Here is an 18,999-nt window from a genome sequence, read left to right on the forward strand (position 1 = left end):
CTGTCGGGCTGCACACTCCACCGAGGCGCCCCCCGCCCCCCATCAGCCTCCTCCCTCTCTCTGATTTTCCGGCACGGGTTTCGGTTTGCACTGCCAAGTGTGTCTCCCCATTTTGGAGGGACTGGGGAGTTCCTGCCGGTCGTCTTGGTGAATCATCCCCTCGGCTCTACCTGCGCTTCTCTCTCCGGGCCTCACCCGACCAAACCAAAGACCATGGTGCACTGTGCCGGCTGCAAAAGGCCCATCCTGGACCGCTTCCTCTTGAACGTGCTGGACAGGGCCTGGCACGTCAAGTGCGTCCAGTGCTGTGAATGTAAATGCAACCTGACCGAGAAGTGCTTCTCCCGGGAAGGCAAGCTCTACTGCAAAAACGACTTCTTCCGGTGAGTACTTCCTTCGCGCGCCTCTGCTGCTCCTTCCCCGCGGGCCCTTCCCAGCCAGCTTCGGATCAGAGGTCAGCGTGGCCGCGGCGGCCGCGTTAGGAGCTGCTTTTGGAGAGGGCAGCCAAGTCCCGGGGGCTCCCGCCTCTTTGCCAGCTGGCGCGCTGGGCTCCCCGGGACGCGGCCTGCTTTCGTCCTGGAAATTGTGGGTCCGGGCTTGGCTGCACGTGCCTGGGAAGAAAGAGTGTGAGCTCGCCTGTGAGCCAGAAGCCTCTCCAAGCTTGGAAGGAGGTAGCTCAGCCTCAGGAGACGTAGCCCCGGCTCCTGCCTTTCCCCTTGCAGAGCTCTCCAGCGACTGCATTCTCCGGGCCTCCCGGCTTTGCTCGTCCTCCAGGCTGAGCTTGGAAGCCCAGGCTAGCTCCATGCCACTGTCCTTTCCGTCTCCGAGAAGTCTTGGCGGGAACCGCCGAGCCTTTTGCATGGAGTGTCCGAGTCGCCTGCGGTGGCAGCGGCAGGGAAGCGCTCGGCCATGGTGCCTATCCTGCACGCCCCAGGGTCTTCCTGAAACCCGGTTGGGCCTCCCAGCGCCGACCTGGGCACACTACTGCACGGTAGCCTAGACCTTATCCGGCTGCCCGGGTTGGCGGGATGTTCGGCCTCCGCCCAACGCTGACCTCAGCTCTGAGGCGCAGGCTCCGCTCGGAGCTCTCCCAGGCTCTGCCCGACACAGCCCGCCACCTCCTTGCCGAAACCTGAGGAAAAGCCGAGACCCGGGTCGTCGGAGCCGGGGGACTTCTCCCGACAACCCTCCTCCGTTTACATTTTAATCGAATCCTCCTAAAGTTACTATCTTGCCACCAAATCTACACAACACACGAGAACTGTAGCAAACTCGAATTGAAATTCCCTTGTGCCCGTTTGAAATCTCCCAGTTTACTTGGCTGACTTGGTCTCTGCTTTTCTCTGAGTTTGTGGTAACAGATCAAACTGGGGGACAGGGTGGGGGTTCGAAGCCACCCGGGTCGCTTTGCTCAGAGGCCTGGGACGCGCTGTCCCCAGTGCATGCCCGGGACGCGCGGCTCTGGTTGCGGCGGACCATGGAGCAAAGCTCTGTCCGCTGGTATTGCCGAGAGCAAGCGCAGGCTGAGCCTCTGGGCCTCGGCCGGTGCTGCCGGGCCTCCCGCTACTGGCGGGAGCCGAGCCAGGGAGCGGCGAACGGTGCCGACTGCCAGTGGGCCCCAGAAGCCTGGCTCCCGCGAAGCGCGGCCCGGCACCTAGAGCCCCCATGCGGTCTAGCTTGCGCCAACCTGCTGGGCTTTGGGCTTGAACGTGGCGACGGCCTGGCTGTGGCCATCCGGGCTCTCCGCGGCTGTTTGTTTACCCGCGGCTGGACTGGACCCTGCCAGCCCCCAGCCCGTGCGCGCGTTCTTTTTCGACGAAGGAGAGGCAATATAGAGAAAAGCGGCGATCGAGACGCATTTGTATGGCGCTCTAATTTTGTTCTCTGAATCTAATCGGAAAATAGGTGCCTCCCTCTCCCTTACCGTCGCCACCTTGCCGCCTTCTTCGGCAGCGCTTTTTCCCTCTGGAACAACGCTGGGCGTGAGGCTAGGGGTGGGGGCAGCTTGAGCTCCTTACTCCATCATTCTAACCATGTGTATCTCCTCCCTGACTTTTCACTGGTGCCCCGCGCTTTCTCCTGCCTTCTTGCCTGCTTAATCGGCATTCTGCCTCTCTTTTTGGCTCTCTCTCTCTTTCTCCTTTTCCTCTTTCCTATTCTTCTTCCTCCACTTTCTTTCTCCCTGTTTCTGTCTTCCCTTGGCCCTCGCCAACCTGCCCCCCTGCAGGTGTTTCGGTACCAAATGCGCAGGCTGCGCGCAGGGCATCTCCCCTAGCGACCTGGTGCGGAGAGCCCGGAGCAAAGTGTTTCACCTGAACTGCTTCACCTGCATGATGTGTAACAAGCAGCTCTCCACCGGCGAGGAGCTCTACATCATCGATGAGAACAAGTTCGTCTGCAAAGAGGATTACCTAAGCAACAGCAGCGTCGCCAAAGAGAACAGCCTCCACTCGGGTGAGGCCCTAATTCCCGGCTCCTTAGGGGCGGGTGGGTCCTGGGGGGGAGGAAGGGCCGCCAAGGTTGCTGCTCACCTGTCCCTTCCCTCTCCCCAGCCACCACGGGCAGTGACCCCAGTTTGTCTCCGGACTCCCAAGACCCGTCGCAGGATGACGCCAAGGACTCGGAGAGCGCCAACGTGTCGGACAAGGAAGGCGGCAGCAATGAGAATGACGACCAGAACCTGGGGGCCAAGCGGAGAGGGCCGCGCACCACCATCAAGGCCAAGCAGCTGGAGACGCTGAAGGCCGCCTTTGCCGCTACACCCAAGCCCACGCGCCACATCCGCGAGCAGCTGGCTCAGGAGACTGGCCTCAACATGCGTGTCATTCAGGTTAGGGCCGGAGTGTGCCACTCAGTTCCCTAGAGGCCCACACAGCTACTCCGTGCAGGCCGAGCTGGGGCGCGGGGGGCTGTTTTGAGGAGCAGTGCGAGTCCCTGGAGGCTGGCGGAGGGGGAGGGGAGAGGCGCAGACACAACCCTACCCGGTTCGAACTTCGAAGCGTCGCCAGATGCGCAGAGCATCTGGAATTCCCTATACCTCCTCGTCTTCCTGGTCCAGCGCAGGTGAGAGTGGTGACGGTGGGGGGAGGGACGGGGAGCGTGAGGCTGGAGGAGGGGACACCGTCGGACACTGCGACGAGAGTTGGGACCCATCTGTCTGCACTACCACCCCTGTTCGGGAGGAGCTAAGAGGTCGCTGTGCCTCCCGGAATTAATCGGTTCCGCTGGCTTCTGCACTACGTGATCTCCCTCTGCGGGTCCCCACCCCCAACTTTGTGGGTCTCTTGCCCCAGTTAAGCCCCAGAGCAGAGACTTCCCCTCCGAAGAGAGGTGGGCTGTCCAGGTTTGAAGGGAACGTGGTCGGGGCGGGAGTCAGCTCTACCTAGGCCTGTACAGAGTAGCATGGGATGGGAGGTGGCCATCCAGGCCACAGGTGCCCACTGTGAGGTCTTGAGACTGCGTGTGAACCGGGGCCCGAGTCTTGGGCCCAAGGTTAGGTGTCCGGTGCCTGGAGGCTCTGCGACGGTATGGGTGGATGTGCCTGGGAGGCTGTGTGCCTGGGCGCACTATTCAGGCTGCCCGCCACGGGGGCCCTCTGCCTCTGAAAGGTTGTGCGATCTTGTGCGCAGGGCAAGGGGAGGCTGCTTGTCTGTGTCACTACCAGTGAGAGGCTGTGGATAAGTACGTTTGGCACTGGGAGATTGTACGTGGGTGGAAAAGGAGACTGTGGCTTTTGGTGTCACTATCTTTGGGAGACTGAGTGTCAACAGGAGGCTGTTTGGATCTCTGTCACTGTCATGCGGGGGAGGGGGCTACCAGGGTCCCTGAAAGGGAAGCTGTGTGCCTGATACTATTTGGGGAGGTTGAGCCTCGGTGTGTACGGCCCCCGGGAAGCTGTAACTGTGTCGGTGGAATTATTAGAAACAACTCCAACTGCCTTATGTTGAGCAGGGCGGCTTGCCCAGCTTCCTCTGTCGGGAATCCTGTTCACCATGGGCGCAAGGGCCACCCTGCGCGGTCCTACTCAGAGTCCGCGCCCCCCCCCATATACAACACACAGACACACCACACGGCCCGGAATCCGCGAGTTAGACGGTGAGGGGCCAGGTCCGGCGGCGCACCCGAAGTCGGAGGTGGGGTCTCCGGGGCCTCACCGCCCCCCCCCCCGCCACCGCGTGTGTGCTTCAGGTCTGGTTCCAGAACCGACGGTCCAAGGAACGGAGGATGAAGCAGCTAAGCGCGCTGGGCGCCCGGCGCCACGCCTTCTTCCGCAGTCCGCGCCGGATGCGGCCGCTCGTGGACCGCCTGGAGCCGGGCGAGCTCATCCCCAACGGGCCCTTCTCCTTCTATGGAGGTGGGTGCGCTGCCTAGGGGCAGGGCGCGGGCAGGGCGGGCGGGGTTGGCTTCGTCCGAAGCGGGTGGCAGCGCGGAGGCGCTTCTGGCTTTCTATAGAGAAGTGGAGAGTAGGCAAGAGATGGGTGGAGGCTGGGGAGTAAATCGAGGGGAGGCAGTGAGACCGGACCGAATTCCCGACCCTGAATGAGGCGAATGGGCAGGTAGGGAGCAGCTCCAGCGTTCGCACCCAGCCTTCTCCGTGCTCCCGGCCCGACAGGGGAGCCCGGCGAGTGGCGACTTCCCCGAGTTGCCCTCCCCAGCCGGCTCGCGGGCACGCCTTCCCGCCCTGTCACCCCGCCCCACCCAGGGCCCCGCCCTGACAGCCTCCTCGCTGCTCCGCAGATTACCAGAGTGAGTACTACGCTCCCGGAGGCAACTACGACTTCTTCCCGCAAGGCCCCCCGTCCGCGCAGGCTCAGACGCCAGTAGACCTGCCTTTCGTGCCGTCGTCCGGGCCTTCCGGGACACCCCTGGGTGGCCTGGAGCACCCGCTGCCCGGCCACCACCCGTCGAGCGAGGCTCAGCGGTTCACCGACATCCTGGCGCATCCTCCCGGGGACTCGCCCAGCCCCGAGCCCAGCCTGCCTGGGCCTCTCCACTCAATGTCGGCCGAGGTCTTCGGGCCCAGCCCACCCTTCTCGTCGCTGTCGGTCAACGGCGGGGCGAGCTACGGAAACCACCTGTCTCACCCCCCCGAAATGAACGAGGCGGCCGTGTGGTAGCGGAGTCGCGCACGATCCGCGGAGTTCGTGGTTGTACAGAAACGAACCTTTATTTAAGAAAAACAGGAAAAAAACAGAAAAAAAAAACCCCATAAAAGCAAGTCATCCCCCCCACTTCCTCCAGCTTGGGGGACCATTTTCCGTCTGGAGAGACCGGATGGGAAAGGGGGACACGAAATAGAATCCAAATCCGCCTGGAGGTAAAACTGGGATCCGTGCGCTGGCTGGCAAGGTGCAGAACTGGGGCTCCCGCAGGGAAACGCAGACCTCTCCCCACCTCCCACCTGGACCCGGATCCTTGGACAGACACCGCCGGCGTGAGCGAGAGCCCGACGGGCTGCATAAAAACACCCACGGCAGCCGCAGGGGGCGGCCAGTCGGTGGTGACGCCAGGAGCCGCGGGGAGGGAGGCTGCGCCCGCAGCCGGTTGAGGGCGGTGAAGCGGCCGGGGCGCTCCCGGGCCAGCCTGGAGGGTTCTGGCTCTGGGAAATTTATTAGTGTTGTCTCAGAGTTCAGCAACAGCGACAGCAAACTTACAGCTTCAGAAACGCCGACCTGCTGTGCATCAGGTGGGACTATATATATATATATTTTTTGTCTCTCTGGGTTTTTTGGTTTTTTTTTGTTTTTGCCAAAATTGCAAAATTCTAAATGTAAAGCCCTCAGTATCAACTCTTCTACCTTCACAAAGCTCTACACACACACACACACACACACACACACACACACTCAATAGGATGGTCTCCAGCCAGACCTCTTAGTAAAATGACTTGAACATCAGCTGTACAAGAAAAGTATTCTACCTTTCACACACACAAAATTAAAAAAAAAACTATTGAACTAAAAACAGTCAACTGTTTACGTATAACGTTAAATTCAGGAGTTCAGTGTTTTACTAATATATCCTGTTTTGAAACCTCTTGTTCAAAACAAAATGTTTTGAGCAATCAACCAAAATTGTTCATTTTCTTTTCCTGTAGATGTTCTGACAGATTTACAGGGCTCACAGCTCACTGTGCTAGTATGTAAAAAGGTGTTGTTTACACAAGGCAAAGAGAAAATGTGATATTCAGACACTTGCCAAATAGAGTAATTATAGCACAAATACTGTAAAGGTGCCTGGCACCACAACCTGAAAAAGTGTTTAAAAAAAAAAGTGTTACAAGGTTTAAAAAAAAAACATCTTTGCTAATTTTTAGTCCTGTTGAACATTCATGGAATTGTTAATATGACTTATATAGACCCACACAGGTTTTATTTTTGTGTCTTTAAAATAAAAGTCCAAAATATTTAAATTTTATGGTCAAATATGCAGTCAACAGCTGCTACTTTTTTCTTTATATATTAAATTTCTCATATGTCTTTTATTGTTCTGATAAACCTAAGCTTGTGTGACCTCCAGTGCATATTAGACCATTCACTGTATGAAAGAAAACATGTTGAATAAATTTGTGAGTTTTTAATAAAAATAGAAAATCTGATGTTTAGATAACTGGTGTGTTATTTGATGTTTTAACAACTAGAATTGAGCTGTGACGGAGCCGAATGACCTCTCAGAAGCCCGGAGGAAGAGAGACAGGACTGGTGGATCTGTTTTTACCTTGGCTGTAGTTGAACCCCTTTGCTAATGCCAGCCGAGCTTTTCTCTGTGCCTTCCTGCTGTTATTAACTACAGATTTGCATTCCGTGAATTTTAACGGATACAATAGAAGAGATGTTTGCTGATAAGTTAATATAAAACTGGAAATAGAAATCAAATCCATGGCTAAAAATGAGTGGTCCCAGTCTGTCATAAAGCATGAGACCCCATGCACTCTCTCCCTCTCTCCTCTAAACAGGCAAAACCAGATTTCTGAACGTCAGTTACCTATAAATAGGTAGTTAGAGGTGGTCCTTTTCTATTTCAATTCATTTCCCATAGATAATCCTGCTTTCTAACTTGGTGGATTGAAAGATAACATAAAATGAATGTACAGTACAGCTATAAATGAAATACTTTAATCCCTTTCCCAGAACCGATGTGAAATAGTTGTTTTATAGTATTTGTTTCATCTGAAGTTTCCCAGAAGGAAAACTATTTTGCTTGGCACAAGATACATATTACTTTCTCTGAAAGAGGAGTAAAAATAACCAATATAGAAATCAGATTTCAACTGAGAGTAGCCATAATGTTCTGAAAAGTAGTTCAATCCCTTCCAAGTCTTCATTAAACATGGAAGGAATTTAAATATTTTATCTGCTGTGAAATATATGTGTGTGTGTTTTACTATCAGACACTACCACAGTTCCAGAATTTCTTTTCCATGTCACCTACATTTCAGTCTGGATTCTTTATTTCCTTTTTTTTTTTTTTAATCAAGGGTTTTACATGAAATGGTATGCAATTTCCAGTGTTGTTTTTATATTTTGTTAAGACACAACCAAGTGTATCTTTCTTGCTAAGAAGGCTTTAAAATAAATATTTCACTGCATCCACATGACAGCTTATTCAATGGGGAGGACTATCGGGGTGGAATCTGACAGTGTTCTTTCAGAAATCCAAATTTATGAAATACTGGGGAGACTTTTGAAACTCCTAGCCTCTGCATGCAGCCCATTTGTTTACCTGCTTTGTATGCAGATCGCCTTGTTTTTGCCCTTTTAGCATTTCTATACATTAAATCATAGCCAACTTATTCATTATAGCCAGCCTCCTTTAAAGACATTCATTTAACTGAACGTATGCTCATGGGGAAGCCATATTTTCCTATCAAGGCTGCTGAATTATTTAGCAGCTTTATTGTGGAATCCGGTACTTGATAAGCATTTTAGAGTTGGGTGCTCGGTGTGGACACAGTTCTTCTCTCTGACTTCTCTCTGGCAGCAGCTCGGTCTTTCCCCTTGGAAGCTGTGTCCAGAACCCTAACGAATCCCTGGACAGGTGGCAAACTTCAGCAGTCAAATTTGGAGCCGCCCGAGGTGGGGAGGTCTAGGGATGTCAGGGACTGTTCTTGTTGCCATCAGAGCTGTGCTGCCCACCTCTGGCCCTGAGGTACAGAGGAGTCCTGCACCATCCCACTGTGCCTGGGCACTCCCCGGAGAGGCGTGCGGGTGGGAGGGGAGCGCCCAGGCGGTCCCCTCCGACCCCCAACGCAGTCTCCTCTCCTGCCTGGGCTTGGCAGCCTGGTTTCTCCCCGCAGCCATCTCAAAGCTGCCACCTCTGTGCCTCTAGCCACCTGCTCTCAGGGTTCCGGCGACTGGGAGCTGCCATCTGCCCTGGACGAGGGAGGCATAGCTCACCCACCTCTCTTTTCCAGGATGGGGGAAAGTGGGAACTGCTTTAGGGCTAGACAAGGTCGGGGAGGGCGATGCGTGGAGAGCCAGGACAGGCATTGGCAGGGGCCTGGGATGCTTGATAGTATCTGAGAAGAGAGAAAGGTAAGAACATGGTTTCCCTAAACTCTTGAACAGACAGGAGATTGGGACAATGGGGGGGTGTGGTATCCCATGTCACCCCTGCCTATCCTCTGCTCTTCCTACATCTGTGTGCCACTTTGCAGCCCTTAGGCAGCAGGCAGAGGGACCATGAACTGGGAGACCCTCTGACCTTCTCTGGAGAGGACTGTTCTTTTCGGAGCGTGCTCGCATTTATTCCCTTCCCCCTCCTCATCTCATCTGCTCACATCTCAAGGGCAGTCAGGGTTTACATTTCTTCTAAGAGGTAGAGTTTTTGAAATAGCCCCTCCCATAGTCCACCTTCCATCTCCACTCCCACTCCCATCAGGAAACCTCTCCTCCCTTCTCAAGAAACTAGAATCAAGTAGGCAGGACCCCCCCAGAGAGGGGATTTAGGAGGTTGTTGCCTCGTGCCTCCACATCTCTGAGCTGCATCTTAAGTCCTAGAACTCTTTCTGCTTTCCTCCACTCCTGGAGTGCCCTCCCTACTCTCAGGATGGGGTGAGAAAGCCAGGGAAGCATTTTGGGGGCCCTGGATTGTGTGCAGCAGTAGAGTGGTCTTGATTGCTTCCTCAAAAGGCTTCCCAAGTCAGTAGGTGCCTGGACAGAGACGAGGCAGAAGAGTAGGGAAGCAGGCATTTTCTGCCCAGAATTAGCCAGCAGTGTCCTGTTTGCACGACAGCTAGAGGTACTCTCTGCCTTGCCTCACCTCCTGGCTCCTTTTCTCCCCTTTCTTTACCCCAAGGCCAGGTTCCTAAGGCTTATTAGTGTCCCATATAGGAAGGGAAGAGGACGGGGGAGGTAGTTTCCTAAATGTGGGGTGAGGGAAACATTTTTGTCCTTCAAAGCCCGGGGCCATGGCTGTCCCAGTCCGTGGAGCATGCTTTTACTCTGGAGGCCCCAGACGCAGGCACCAGGCTGCAATTACAGGGGATATGGTTTGTTTTGTTCTGTTTTTGTTTTAAAGCTGTTTTCGACTGAATTCTATTGCAGGTGGTAAAAAGCAGTTTTCTTTGCCTCAGTGCCTTGCCTAGGGTGCCACCATCCTAGCCTGGAGTGCTTTCCCTTCCCGTGTCTGTGGGCATCTACCCCGAGGGCTTCCTGCTGCCACCTAGGAAGGGACATGGGACAAGTGGTCTCTTGTTGCTCTTGACGCTGGGGGGGTGTATGGAGACTAGGGAAGTCAGGGACCCTCATGTCCCTTGGGTTCCACAGGAGACACTGGAGAACTGAGGGTTCCCCAGGCTGTTCAACTGTGGGATCCAACTGGCCTCGGCTGTTCCCAGGAAGGGCACAGGGCACCCCTGACCCTGTTTTCTGGATCCATTTGAGGCAGTGTCCATTTAGGCGCTTCTAGGTCTTTACAGGTGACCTCAAACAGATACTGGAAGGATAGACCACCTTCTACTCCCCTGATCATCCCTTTTTGCAGTTTCTGTTTACATGTTTGTCTGCCCCCCTAGGCTGATCACTGCCAGAGAGAATCTAACTTACTCCTCTTTGTATCTCATTTAGCAGTGCCTGCCACATAGCGGGCAGTCAGGGAATGCTTGATGAAGGAAAGAGCACATAAAGGGATTGTATTTTTCTATGCGCCTGGGTGCAGTTAAATTGATCCTATTGGGTCTTTATATTTTGAGTCTACCTGTGCCCCTCTAACTGTAGCCCTGAGTTTTCCCGCATTTGTGCACTACTTTCAAGTGTCTGAGTATGCCCTTATCGTTGAACAGCAAGGATATCAATACCGATGGGTGTGCAGTAGAGTAATCCCCACTCCACCCCTTTTCCCTGCACAGACAAGGCTACTTGCAGAAGCTACAGAATCGATCTTTATTTACGCACAGCTATAGCGCTTGCTAATTCCTATTAATAAAAATGTCAGCAGTGCACCGCACACTTACACATGCCCATCCCTGAGGCACGATTTCCAAATCGTGGCCATCGCGGAGCCAGAGGCGTGTGCCCGGCCCCAGACTCCTCCAAATTGTGAAATGCCAAACCTTCTTTTGGTCCCAGTCTGTGCGTGCCCTAAAGCACACGTAAGCGTCGAGACGCTTACCCTTGACTCCTCCTCCTTCCCAAATCAGCCACCACGGGTCACGGTTACACTACACTTTATTTCTGAGCAAATCTCGATCAAATCTTGAGACATACTTTATACAAGAGGACACAGGCTGCACGCAAGGCTCTCTCGGCTCGGGGCCAGCAGCGGTGCCGTGCCCTTGCACGCTCCCGCGCTGCCCAACACACCCCCTCGGCGCACGCGCACGCGCACACGCGTCAGCCTTCCGGGCGCTTCCGCCTTCATCCTAGCAACGCCCGTAGTGACGCAAGCCCCGCCCCCTCCCGGGAGCCTTCCGGAAGTTGCCGGCCGGGAGCAGGGTGCACGGCTCCGGGCGTCCCTAGATGTGCTGGGGCTCAGTCTCTGGGCGAGAGGACTCGGAAGGGAGAGAGCGACATTCAGTAGCGCGGCGCAGGGCGAGACCTGGTGACCATGGCGGGGCCGCAGCCTCTAGCACTACAGCTGGAACAGTTGTTGAACCCGCGACCGCGCGAGGCGGATCCTGAGGCCGACCTGGAGGAGGGTGAGGCCTGATGGGGGCAAGGCCACGTGCGGAGCCGTGGGCCGGGCCCAGTGCGGACCCAGGCGGTTTGTGAGGGGCCGGCAGCTGGGCCTCGCCGCCTAGCCTACTCTCCTTCCCCTTGCGCAGAGGAAAACTGCTTCCCGGGAGGGTGGCCCCCGGGGCTGGGGAGGAGGGCTTCGGAATCCTTCGGACGCGCGTTCTAGATTTGGTGCTCGGGTGGGCGGAGCGTCCGGAGGACTCAGGCTTGGGTTAACTGTTGATCCAGTGCTGTTGCAGGCAGCCAGAGTCTGGTAGCAGGTTGGAAGTTATCTTTCAGGATGCCCTTACTGGCATTGCGTTAGAAATGAGAAGAAAAAGTCTCATCCTTTTTTAAAAAAAAAACCTCTGCCTGTCCCTGAGAACCTACTTGGAGGATGAAGGAAGAAGTAGGCTTCCGTGGTGCCGTTTCAGCCCTTTCAGGCTTCAGCACACTTGCCTAGCGGCTGACGAATGATATTTCTGATCTGTAAGCTGACGTTCAAGGTCTAGTTGGGAGTAATCCTCCTTTAGGCTTGAGTCAGAGAAGTGTGAGGAAGGGAGAATACGGAGGGATAAATGTGAGTGCTGGACCGTTTCTTAGGAATAATTAGTTGAGGGAACTGGGGCTGTTTAGCCAGGATACGCAAAAAAACCCCAAAAAACAAAAAACTCCCTGAGGGGTGGGCTGGAGTGGGATAGAACATGATGATGGCTGACTTAAAATATTTGAGCTGACTGTCACACATGGAAGAGGGATTAGACTAGTTTTCTATGATCCAAGGCATGGAAATATATCCTTCTAGTAGATGCAGAGAGTCAGCTTTCTGTACAGGAACAGCAGCAGCAAGGTAGCAAGTGGTCTGCCTTGGGAGGTGATGAGGTCCCTGTTCTTGGAAGTTGGTGGGGATTTTGTAGAGGACGTTCAAGCGTGAATTTAAAGGGCTCAACAGGGTTACCATTAAAGTTTGTTCTAACCAGGAGATTCTGATTACTTTTCCCCCTCCCCCGACAGCCACTGCTGCCAGAGTGATTGACAGGTTTGATGATGGGGAAGATGATTTCCTGGCGGTGGGTAGCATTAGAAAGCTGGCATCAGCCTCCCTCTTGGACACAGACAAGAGGTACTCTGGCGAGACCACCTCTAGAAGAGCTTGGAAGGCAGACCATTGGGAGCAGACTCTGCCAGGTTCATCTGGTGAGTAGACGTATTTCCATGGTACTCTTTTCTTTCCTGATTTTTTGGGGTTAAATTTTTTTTTTTTTTGATGCTCTCTGCAGAACTAGTCCGGATGCCCCACTTACTGTCTTAGGAGAGACCACTGATTTGGCATTAGAAAGGGCCCTTTGAAGTACTGAATTTCACTTGGTAAGGAATCTGAAGTCTGGAGCTATTAAGTTGCTATACTCCTAATGTTTGCACTAATGGCTCACCCTAAAATGGAGTGAGAGAAAAGGCCTTGCATATTTGGATTTTGGAGAGGGCTATGTGTTGAAAAAGCATTGTGTCTGATGAGCATGCTACTCATGGATTTTGACCCTTTTCCTTTGGTTTGTCAAGTCTTGCATCGAGTCACTGGATAATATTAATTTGTGACACTCATCTTTTGCCAATGTAAAAATTTCATAATCCTTCCCTGTTCCCTCCAACAGTTAGGAGGATGTGAGCTTATAGTTTTAAAGGTTGTGAGTTTCTCAGAGTGGAAGAAGGGGGCGGGATATGGTGATTATTGAGTGGATGCTATTTGTTTTCCTTTAGAGAGGTCAGAGGGACCGTGTTGAGAATCTACAGATAATATAAAAGAAACAGTCACTCATGTTGTGATATCCATGGTTTAGTCCCTGATACAGTCCTTGGGGCTCCCAGATGATAAGGTCATTTCATATTCTTTGCTTAGAGAATGATAAACAGACCAGTCCTGGGACCAGTATAATGTTTATTGAGCTCTCACCATGTGTCAGGCACTGTGGTAAGTCCTTTAAATTCTAAGAGCCTGGTACATAGTAAGTCCTCAGAAAATGTTACCACCATATCATTACATGTATTATCTCATTTAATCCTCCCAACAGCCCTGTGAGGTTGGGACTGTTTATCCCCATTTTACAGATAAGGAAATTGAGGGGCACATTGGTTAAGTAACTTGCTCAAGGTCATATATCTAGTAAGTGCAGGCTGGAACTCAAATAAGGCAGTCTGACTCTAAGATCTATACTTCAAACTACTACTCTGTGAATATTTCTTTATCTGAGAAATGGCATACATTTAAAGAACTTAAAGGATTATTTCTCTTTACTATTTGGCACTTAGTTTCTGTATATTTGTTTTTGACAGCCTTCTCTGTCTTGAGTTTATATATTTTTACTTAAAGAAGTACTTATGACATCATGTTTTCATAAAAATCTTTATTTTATGAAGAAAGTTGTTGGTAACAGGTCCCTGTATGATTATGCTTCCTGTGTTCTACCATGGAAGAGGTTGGATAATCATTAAAGACTTGTAAGTGTCAGGATACCCCAAGCATAAGTAAAATCAGGAGCCAAAACTAATATTCCATTTACTGAAGGATCAAGTTCAGACTCCTTCCCGTGGAAGACAAGACCCCTCCTGATTTGGTCCCTGAGCAACTCTCTGGGCTCATATCCCAACATTCTGTACCCCAGTGCACTTTTGTGTGCTGGACCTTTGCATCTGCTGCTTTTCCTTTCCTTCCGTCTTCTCTGTCTGATGACCTGTTACTTATGCTTAATAAGTAAAACTATAATGTGTCCTTTACATGAAGCCATCTCTCACCCTTCTGTATACACTGTACTAATGATATTGTAATGTAGTTATTGGTTATGCATATCTACCACTCCTAGCAGACTGTGAACCCGTCCCCACAGATATTACATTCTGTTTGTCAGTCTCTAGTTTTCATCCATGGCTGGTTCATAATAGGTGCTTAATAAGTGTTTAATAGGCATCACTAGGGTGTCAGAGATTGTGCATTTGGGACAGTTAGTGATAAACTCTATTTTGTCAGATGCAGGTTTGGGAAAACCAGTAATTCCCTTACACCAGATGAAATCTGACCATTTTTCAAGGTCCAGATCAAAGGCTGCCTTTTCCTTATAACCTTGCTTAAATTCACTTGCTCCACAGTTAAAATCTCTTCCTCCTCTTGATTACCAAAACTTTGTCAAAGTGCTTTTAGTTCTTCTCTGTATTATAGTTTTTATGGGTCTGTCTTTCCCACTAGAGCCGTTCAGTAGGATAGGACCCATGTTTTTTGGTTTTTTGTTTGTTTGTTCGTTTATTTTTTTTTGGCCACGCCGTGTGGCACGCAGGGTCTTAGTTCCCCAACCAGGGATCGAACCCGAGCCCCCTCCATTGGAAGCGCGGAGTCTTAACCACTGGACCGCCAGGGAAATCCCATAGGACCCATGTTTTATTCATTTTTGTTTCTCCCTTAGCATTTTAGAGATAGTAGATGTGTAATAAATGTTGGTTGAGTTGCATTGAAAACAGTAATACTTTTTTTTTTTGGATAGATGTCATGATCCTTTAGTTAAAATGAAAGACATGGCCTAGTATTTGTTTTAAGGTAACTTTTTTTTCTTTTTTTCCTTCTTCCCTCCCTTGTTTAGATAAAGAAATATCTGATGAGGAAGGGTCTGGAGATGGAGATGCGGAGGGTCTGGGCCTGGAGGAATCCAGTGAGGATGCCATGAGTGCTGAGGAACAGGAGTGTGGCGATGGTGTCAGTAGCCTGGCCTGGAAACAGAGGAGCAGAAGCCACTCCAGGGAGGCGTCGGGCGTCAGTGTCCAGAGCATCAGTGACTTTGAAAAGTTTACTGAGGGGACGGATGACCTCGGTAGCAGTGCGGAGGAGGAAGACGAAGAGCAGGAGAGTGGTCTGGAGGAAGGGGATGGTGAGGAAGACTGTGAAGGTGAGAGTGAGGAAGACAAGGCTGCAGACAGGACCAGTGAGGACGACGGGCTGGTGATGACCTTCTCCGAGGTCAGAGTTTCCGAGGAAGTGGAGAAAGGCCAAGCTGTGAAGAACCAGATAGGTTTGTACACGGCTTGCCGTTTGCTTGTTTTGAGTGTCCACATTGGATCTCCTTTTTGTTTGTTTGTGGCTGTTTGCTCTCACCTGTGTCCTTCCAATTAGTTGGTGACGTGCCCCACTTACCTAGAGGCCCAAAGCACCGTTCCCCTGTGCTTGGCCTGCTATTGCTTCACTCAGCTGCTTTGCTGGTTCTGCTCTAGTACTTCTGGCAGCTGTGGAAGGTTGAAGAGAAGGGCGTTGTCTCCTCTCGTTGGTCTGTAGCATTCTCTCTCTCATGTAGCAAGTCAGTTTGCGTCCAGACACCGGATTTATTTCCTGTAATAAATAGAGTGTTTCCATGGCATGAAGCTGATAAAGCCGTGCTGCTGAGGGACTGCTTTGATTTCCAGTCCCTCCCTCTCTCCCTGCCCCAGGAAGATTTTATTAACTGAGGAATGGAATTCTTTTTTCTTTCTCAGCACTGTGGGACCAGCTCTTGGAAGGAAGGATAAAGCTACAAAAAGCTCTGCTGACCACCAATCAGCTTCCTCAACCAGATGTTTTCCCCATTTTCAAGGACAAAGGTGGCCCAGAATTTGCCAGCGCCTTGAAAAACAGTAAGAATACTTATCCCATATTGTGATGCTTAAAACCACTGGGGTTCACTGGGATATACTGGGATTGTATTCACAGCACGACAGAGTTGAGAAGACTTGGCTTTAGTCATAATATGGTATAAAATGGTGATTTTTAACTTAAAAAAATAGCAGTATAACCCTCTTATCAAATGAAGGCAACTTTGATCGAAACAGGTTGGGTGCTTGAGTCATGTCTGTTCCTCTTTTTTCCAGCCCTGCTCTCACTTTTCCCTCCCCTTCCTCTTGGCTTTCTGAGCTACTGCTTTAGTGCTCAGGGAAAAACCACTGGCATAGAACGAAAGGGAGACAGTGAATGACTAACCTCAGTTCCCTTAACTTGTATATCATGTGCTTAAAGGATGCCTTTCTTTGTCGGGTGGTTTCTGGAACAAAATGCTGAGATGACCTTACTCCTGTCTCCCTTTGGGTTACAGAGGGTGATGAAGGATGGTGACCGCAGAGGGAGGAAAAAGTTGTGAAAGAGAATTGCTGGGCTGTAAAGTCCAAGAATTTTAGAAGAGCAAAGGAATTTAGCAATTATTTGGCTCCCAGCTCCCTCATTTTACAGAGCAGAGAGCCAAAGCCCAAAGAGAATGAGTTGCCCAAAGTTACAAAGCTCGATCATGCATGGCAGAGACAGCCTCCTCCAGCTTTTCTGCCTTATAATCTAGGGGCTGCCTTCTGCACCACGCTGCCTCCTGGGTGCCCAGAGGACTGGGGCCGAGGAGAGAGATGCGGGGTGAGCGCACAGAGGCTGGAATCTCCATCCCTTGCTTGCACGCTGAGACTTAGTGTTGTCATTTGCTCTTTCAAACTTGTTTTTATAATATCATGGAGTTAGCATGAGAAGGGGCCTGAGGAGGACATCAGTCTGATTTGGCGTCTGCCTCTTGGTAGAATCACCTTAAACCATTTAAGATAAATGAGTAGGATTTCTAGGGTAAGGAATTGTGTGAACCTTTCTTGGTGGGGACTACTTGGTTTAATTAGGAATTACTTCCCGAGGGCCAGTCTTTAGATTGTGTGTCTTGACACACTTGAAGTCAGGAACCCTGCAGGTACTGTGAGCGTCAGTCTTTTGTAGCCCCTCCTCCAGCTCTTCCCTGCTGCTTCCTCCCTCAAATAAATGATAGCTTGGTGGTTTTCAGCGTTTTTGAGATTTTTGGAGCACACCTCTGTTATTTTTAACGCCCTAGTGCCCTGATTTCCGGTATGCCTTTGGAATGAGACCTAGATTAAATGTCTTAAATGTTTCACAATAAGGCCTTTTCCATGTTGTTACTCATTACTCTTCTTGTTTGAGCCAACCCTGTCCCCTCTTTTTTGGGGATTCATCTCAAAATGTAGATATTTTAACGGTTTATCAGTGCTCAGTATAAGGGACACATTCTTACTCTTGGATACAGTTCGGTTTCTTTAGCTGTTTTAATGTTATTTAACTTTTATTTTGCAACAGTTCTGAGCATTTTAAACACTTAAAAAAAAACTATTTTATTTTATTTTTTTGACCGTGCCATGTGGCATGTGGGATCTTAGTTCCCCCACCAGGGATTGAACCCACGTCTCCTGCATTGGGAGCGCCGTGCCTTGACCACTGGACCGCCAGGGAATTCCCCGACCTCTTTTTGTACTTAACCAATTGCCTCTTTGCCTGGTTGATGAATTCCAGTTAATCTGACAGATGTCTCCTAATCTGACGAGATGGGTTGCAGCGGAGGAGGGAGAAGAAAGGACTGTTTATTTGGTCTCACATATTCTCAGGTGGGAGGGTGGAGAGTTTTCTTTTTTTTGAAATTTTTATTGGAGTATAGTTCATTTACAATGTTGTGTTAGTTTCAGGTGTACAGCAAAGTGAATCGGTTATACATATATCCACTCTTTTTTAGATTCTTTTCCCACATAGGCCATTGTGGAATTGAGTATTGAGTAGAGTTCCCTGTGCTATACAGTAGATCCTTATTAGTTATCTAGGAGCGTTTTCTGATTACCAGAATTTCTATGCATCTGAAGGGTAGCTAATTCTTGTTTCTACCTTTATGACAATATGATATAATATGTTGTGTATTTCCCTATCTTGGTGAGCAGAGTTTAAGAAAAACTTCTTGGTTACGTTACTGTGGGTGAACAATTTATGCTCTGTTATACAGCTGGTGTGGAACATAGGCTGAATGTGTACTGACCCCAGAACAAACACTGGAACTTCATTTCTTTAATTAAATCTCTTTTCAGTTTGGTTGGTCTTACAGTAAGGTCAGACTGCCTGGGTTTAGATTCCATCTCAGCAGTGGATTAGCTGAGTGACCTGGAGCAAGTTACTTAACTTCACAGTAAGATGGGGATAATATGATTGTGAAGATTAAAAGACGTAATCGATATAAAGCATTAGCACAGTGTCTGGCACACTGCACACCGCAAATGTTACGAACATGTGTTCTCTTCTGCGGAAAGAGGCATCTGGCAGCGGTCAGCCCCGTGAATCACGGTCGTCGCTGTAACTAACCATTGTCCCCACTGTCTCTAGTGTTTTTTGACTTTTTGTTAGTGTTCAGATTCCCTATGTAATTTAAATTAACCATTTGTTCTGGAAAATGGGTAGTGTTATATTCTTTTATTATTATTATTTTTAATAAATTTATTTGTTGACTTTTGGCTGCATTGGGTCTTCATTGCTGTGCGCGGGCTTTCTCTAGTTGTGTTGAGCGGGGGCCACTCTTCGTTGTGGTGCGCAGGCTTCTCGTTGCGGAGCATGGGCTCTAGGCATGTGAGCTTCAGTAGTTGTGGCACGCGGGCTCAGCAGTTGTGGCTCGCGGGCTCTAGAGCGCAGGCTCAGTCGTTGTGGCGCACGGGCTTAGCTGCTCCGCGGCTTGTGGGATCTTCCCGGACCAAGGCTTGCACCCATGTCCTCTGCATCGGCAGGCGGATTCTCAACCACGGCGCCACCAGGGAAGCCCAGTAGTGTTAGGTTCTACTGTAATACGGTTCAGCTTCGGCCTCTATGACCGTGAGAAGGCGCCCAGACATTTCCTTATTGCCAGACCCAGCTGCTGCCACCGTGAAGCTCTCAGCCTTTCCTTGGAATGTTTCCCTTAGGGTTTGGTGCTACTGCACGTGATGTGTGGGTTCTCCTGCTTTTCCGACTCCTCTTTTATCCTCTCAGTGTCCGTTTCACTGCATTTAA

At 50.7% G+C, this 18,999-nt stretch overlaps 2 protein-coding genes across 3 annotated transcripts in view; both read left to right on the top strand.

Annotated features, from left to right (window-relative positions):
- Nucleotides 1-213: 213 nt before the first annotated feature.
- Nucleotides 214-6,317, top strand: LHX1 (LIM homeobox 1; the record flags this gene model as incomplete). Its single annotated transcript, XM_081219801.1, has 5 exons — nt 214-383; nt 2,228-2,454; nt 2,553-2,830; nt 4,189-4,354; nt 4,738-6,317. The coding sequence occupies 5 exons, from the start codon at nt 214-216 to the stop codon at nt 5,115-5,117; spliced, it is 1,221 nt and encodes a 406-aa protein (XP_081075927.1). The 3' UTR covers nt 5,118-6,317.
- A 4,589-nt stretch (nt 6,318-10,906) lies between these two features.
- The window catches only part of AATF (apoptosis antagonizing transcription factor), a 104,690-nt gene continuing 96,597 nt past the window's right edge, over nt 10,907-18,999 (top strand). Inside the window, exons 1-4 of one of the 2 annotated variants that reach the window (XM_081218202.1) lie at nt 10,907-11,137; nt 12,168-12,350; nt 14,780-15,205; nt 15,663-15,800. In XM_081218202.1, the coding sequence (XP_081074328.1) occupies nt 11,047-11,137; nt 12,168-12,350; nt 14,780-15,205; nt 15,663-15,800 (838 nt within the window). In that variant the 5' untranslated portion in view covers nt 10,907-11,046. The remainder of the gene's footprint in view (nt 11,138-12,167; nt 12,351-14,779; nt 15,206-15,662; nt 15,801-18,999) is intronic. The other variant, XM_081218203.1, reaches the window with a different exon arrangement.

The sequence above is a fragment of the Mesoplodon bidens genome (assembly GCF_964165515.1).
Source record: "Mesoplodon bidens genome assembly, chromosome: 19".
Lineage (NCBI taxonomy): Eukaryota > Metazoa > Chordata > Mammalia > Artiodactyla > Ziphiidae > Mesoplodon > Mesoplodon bidens.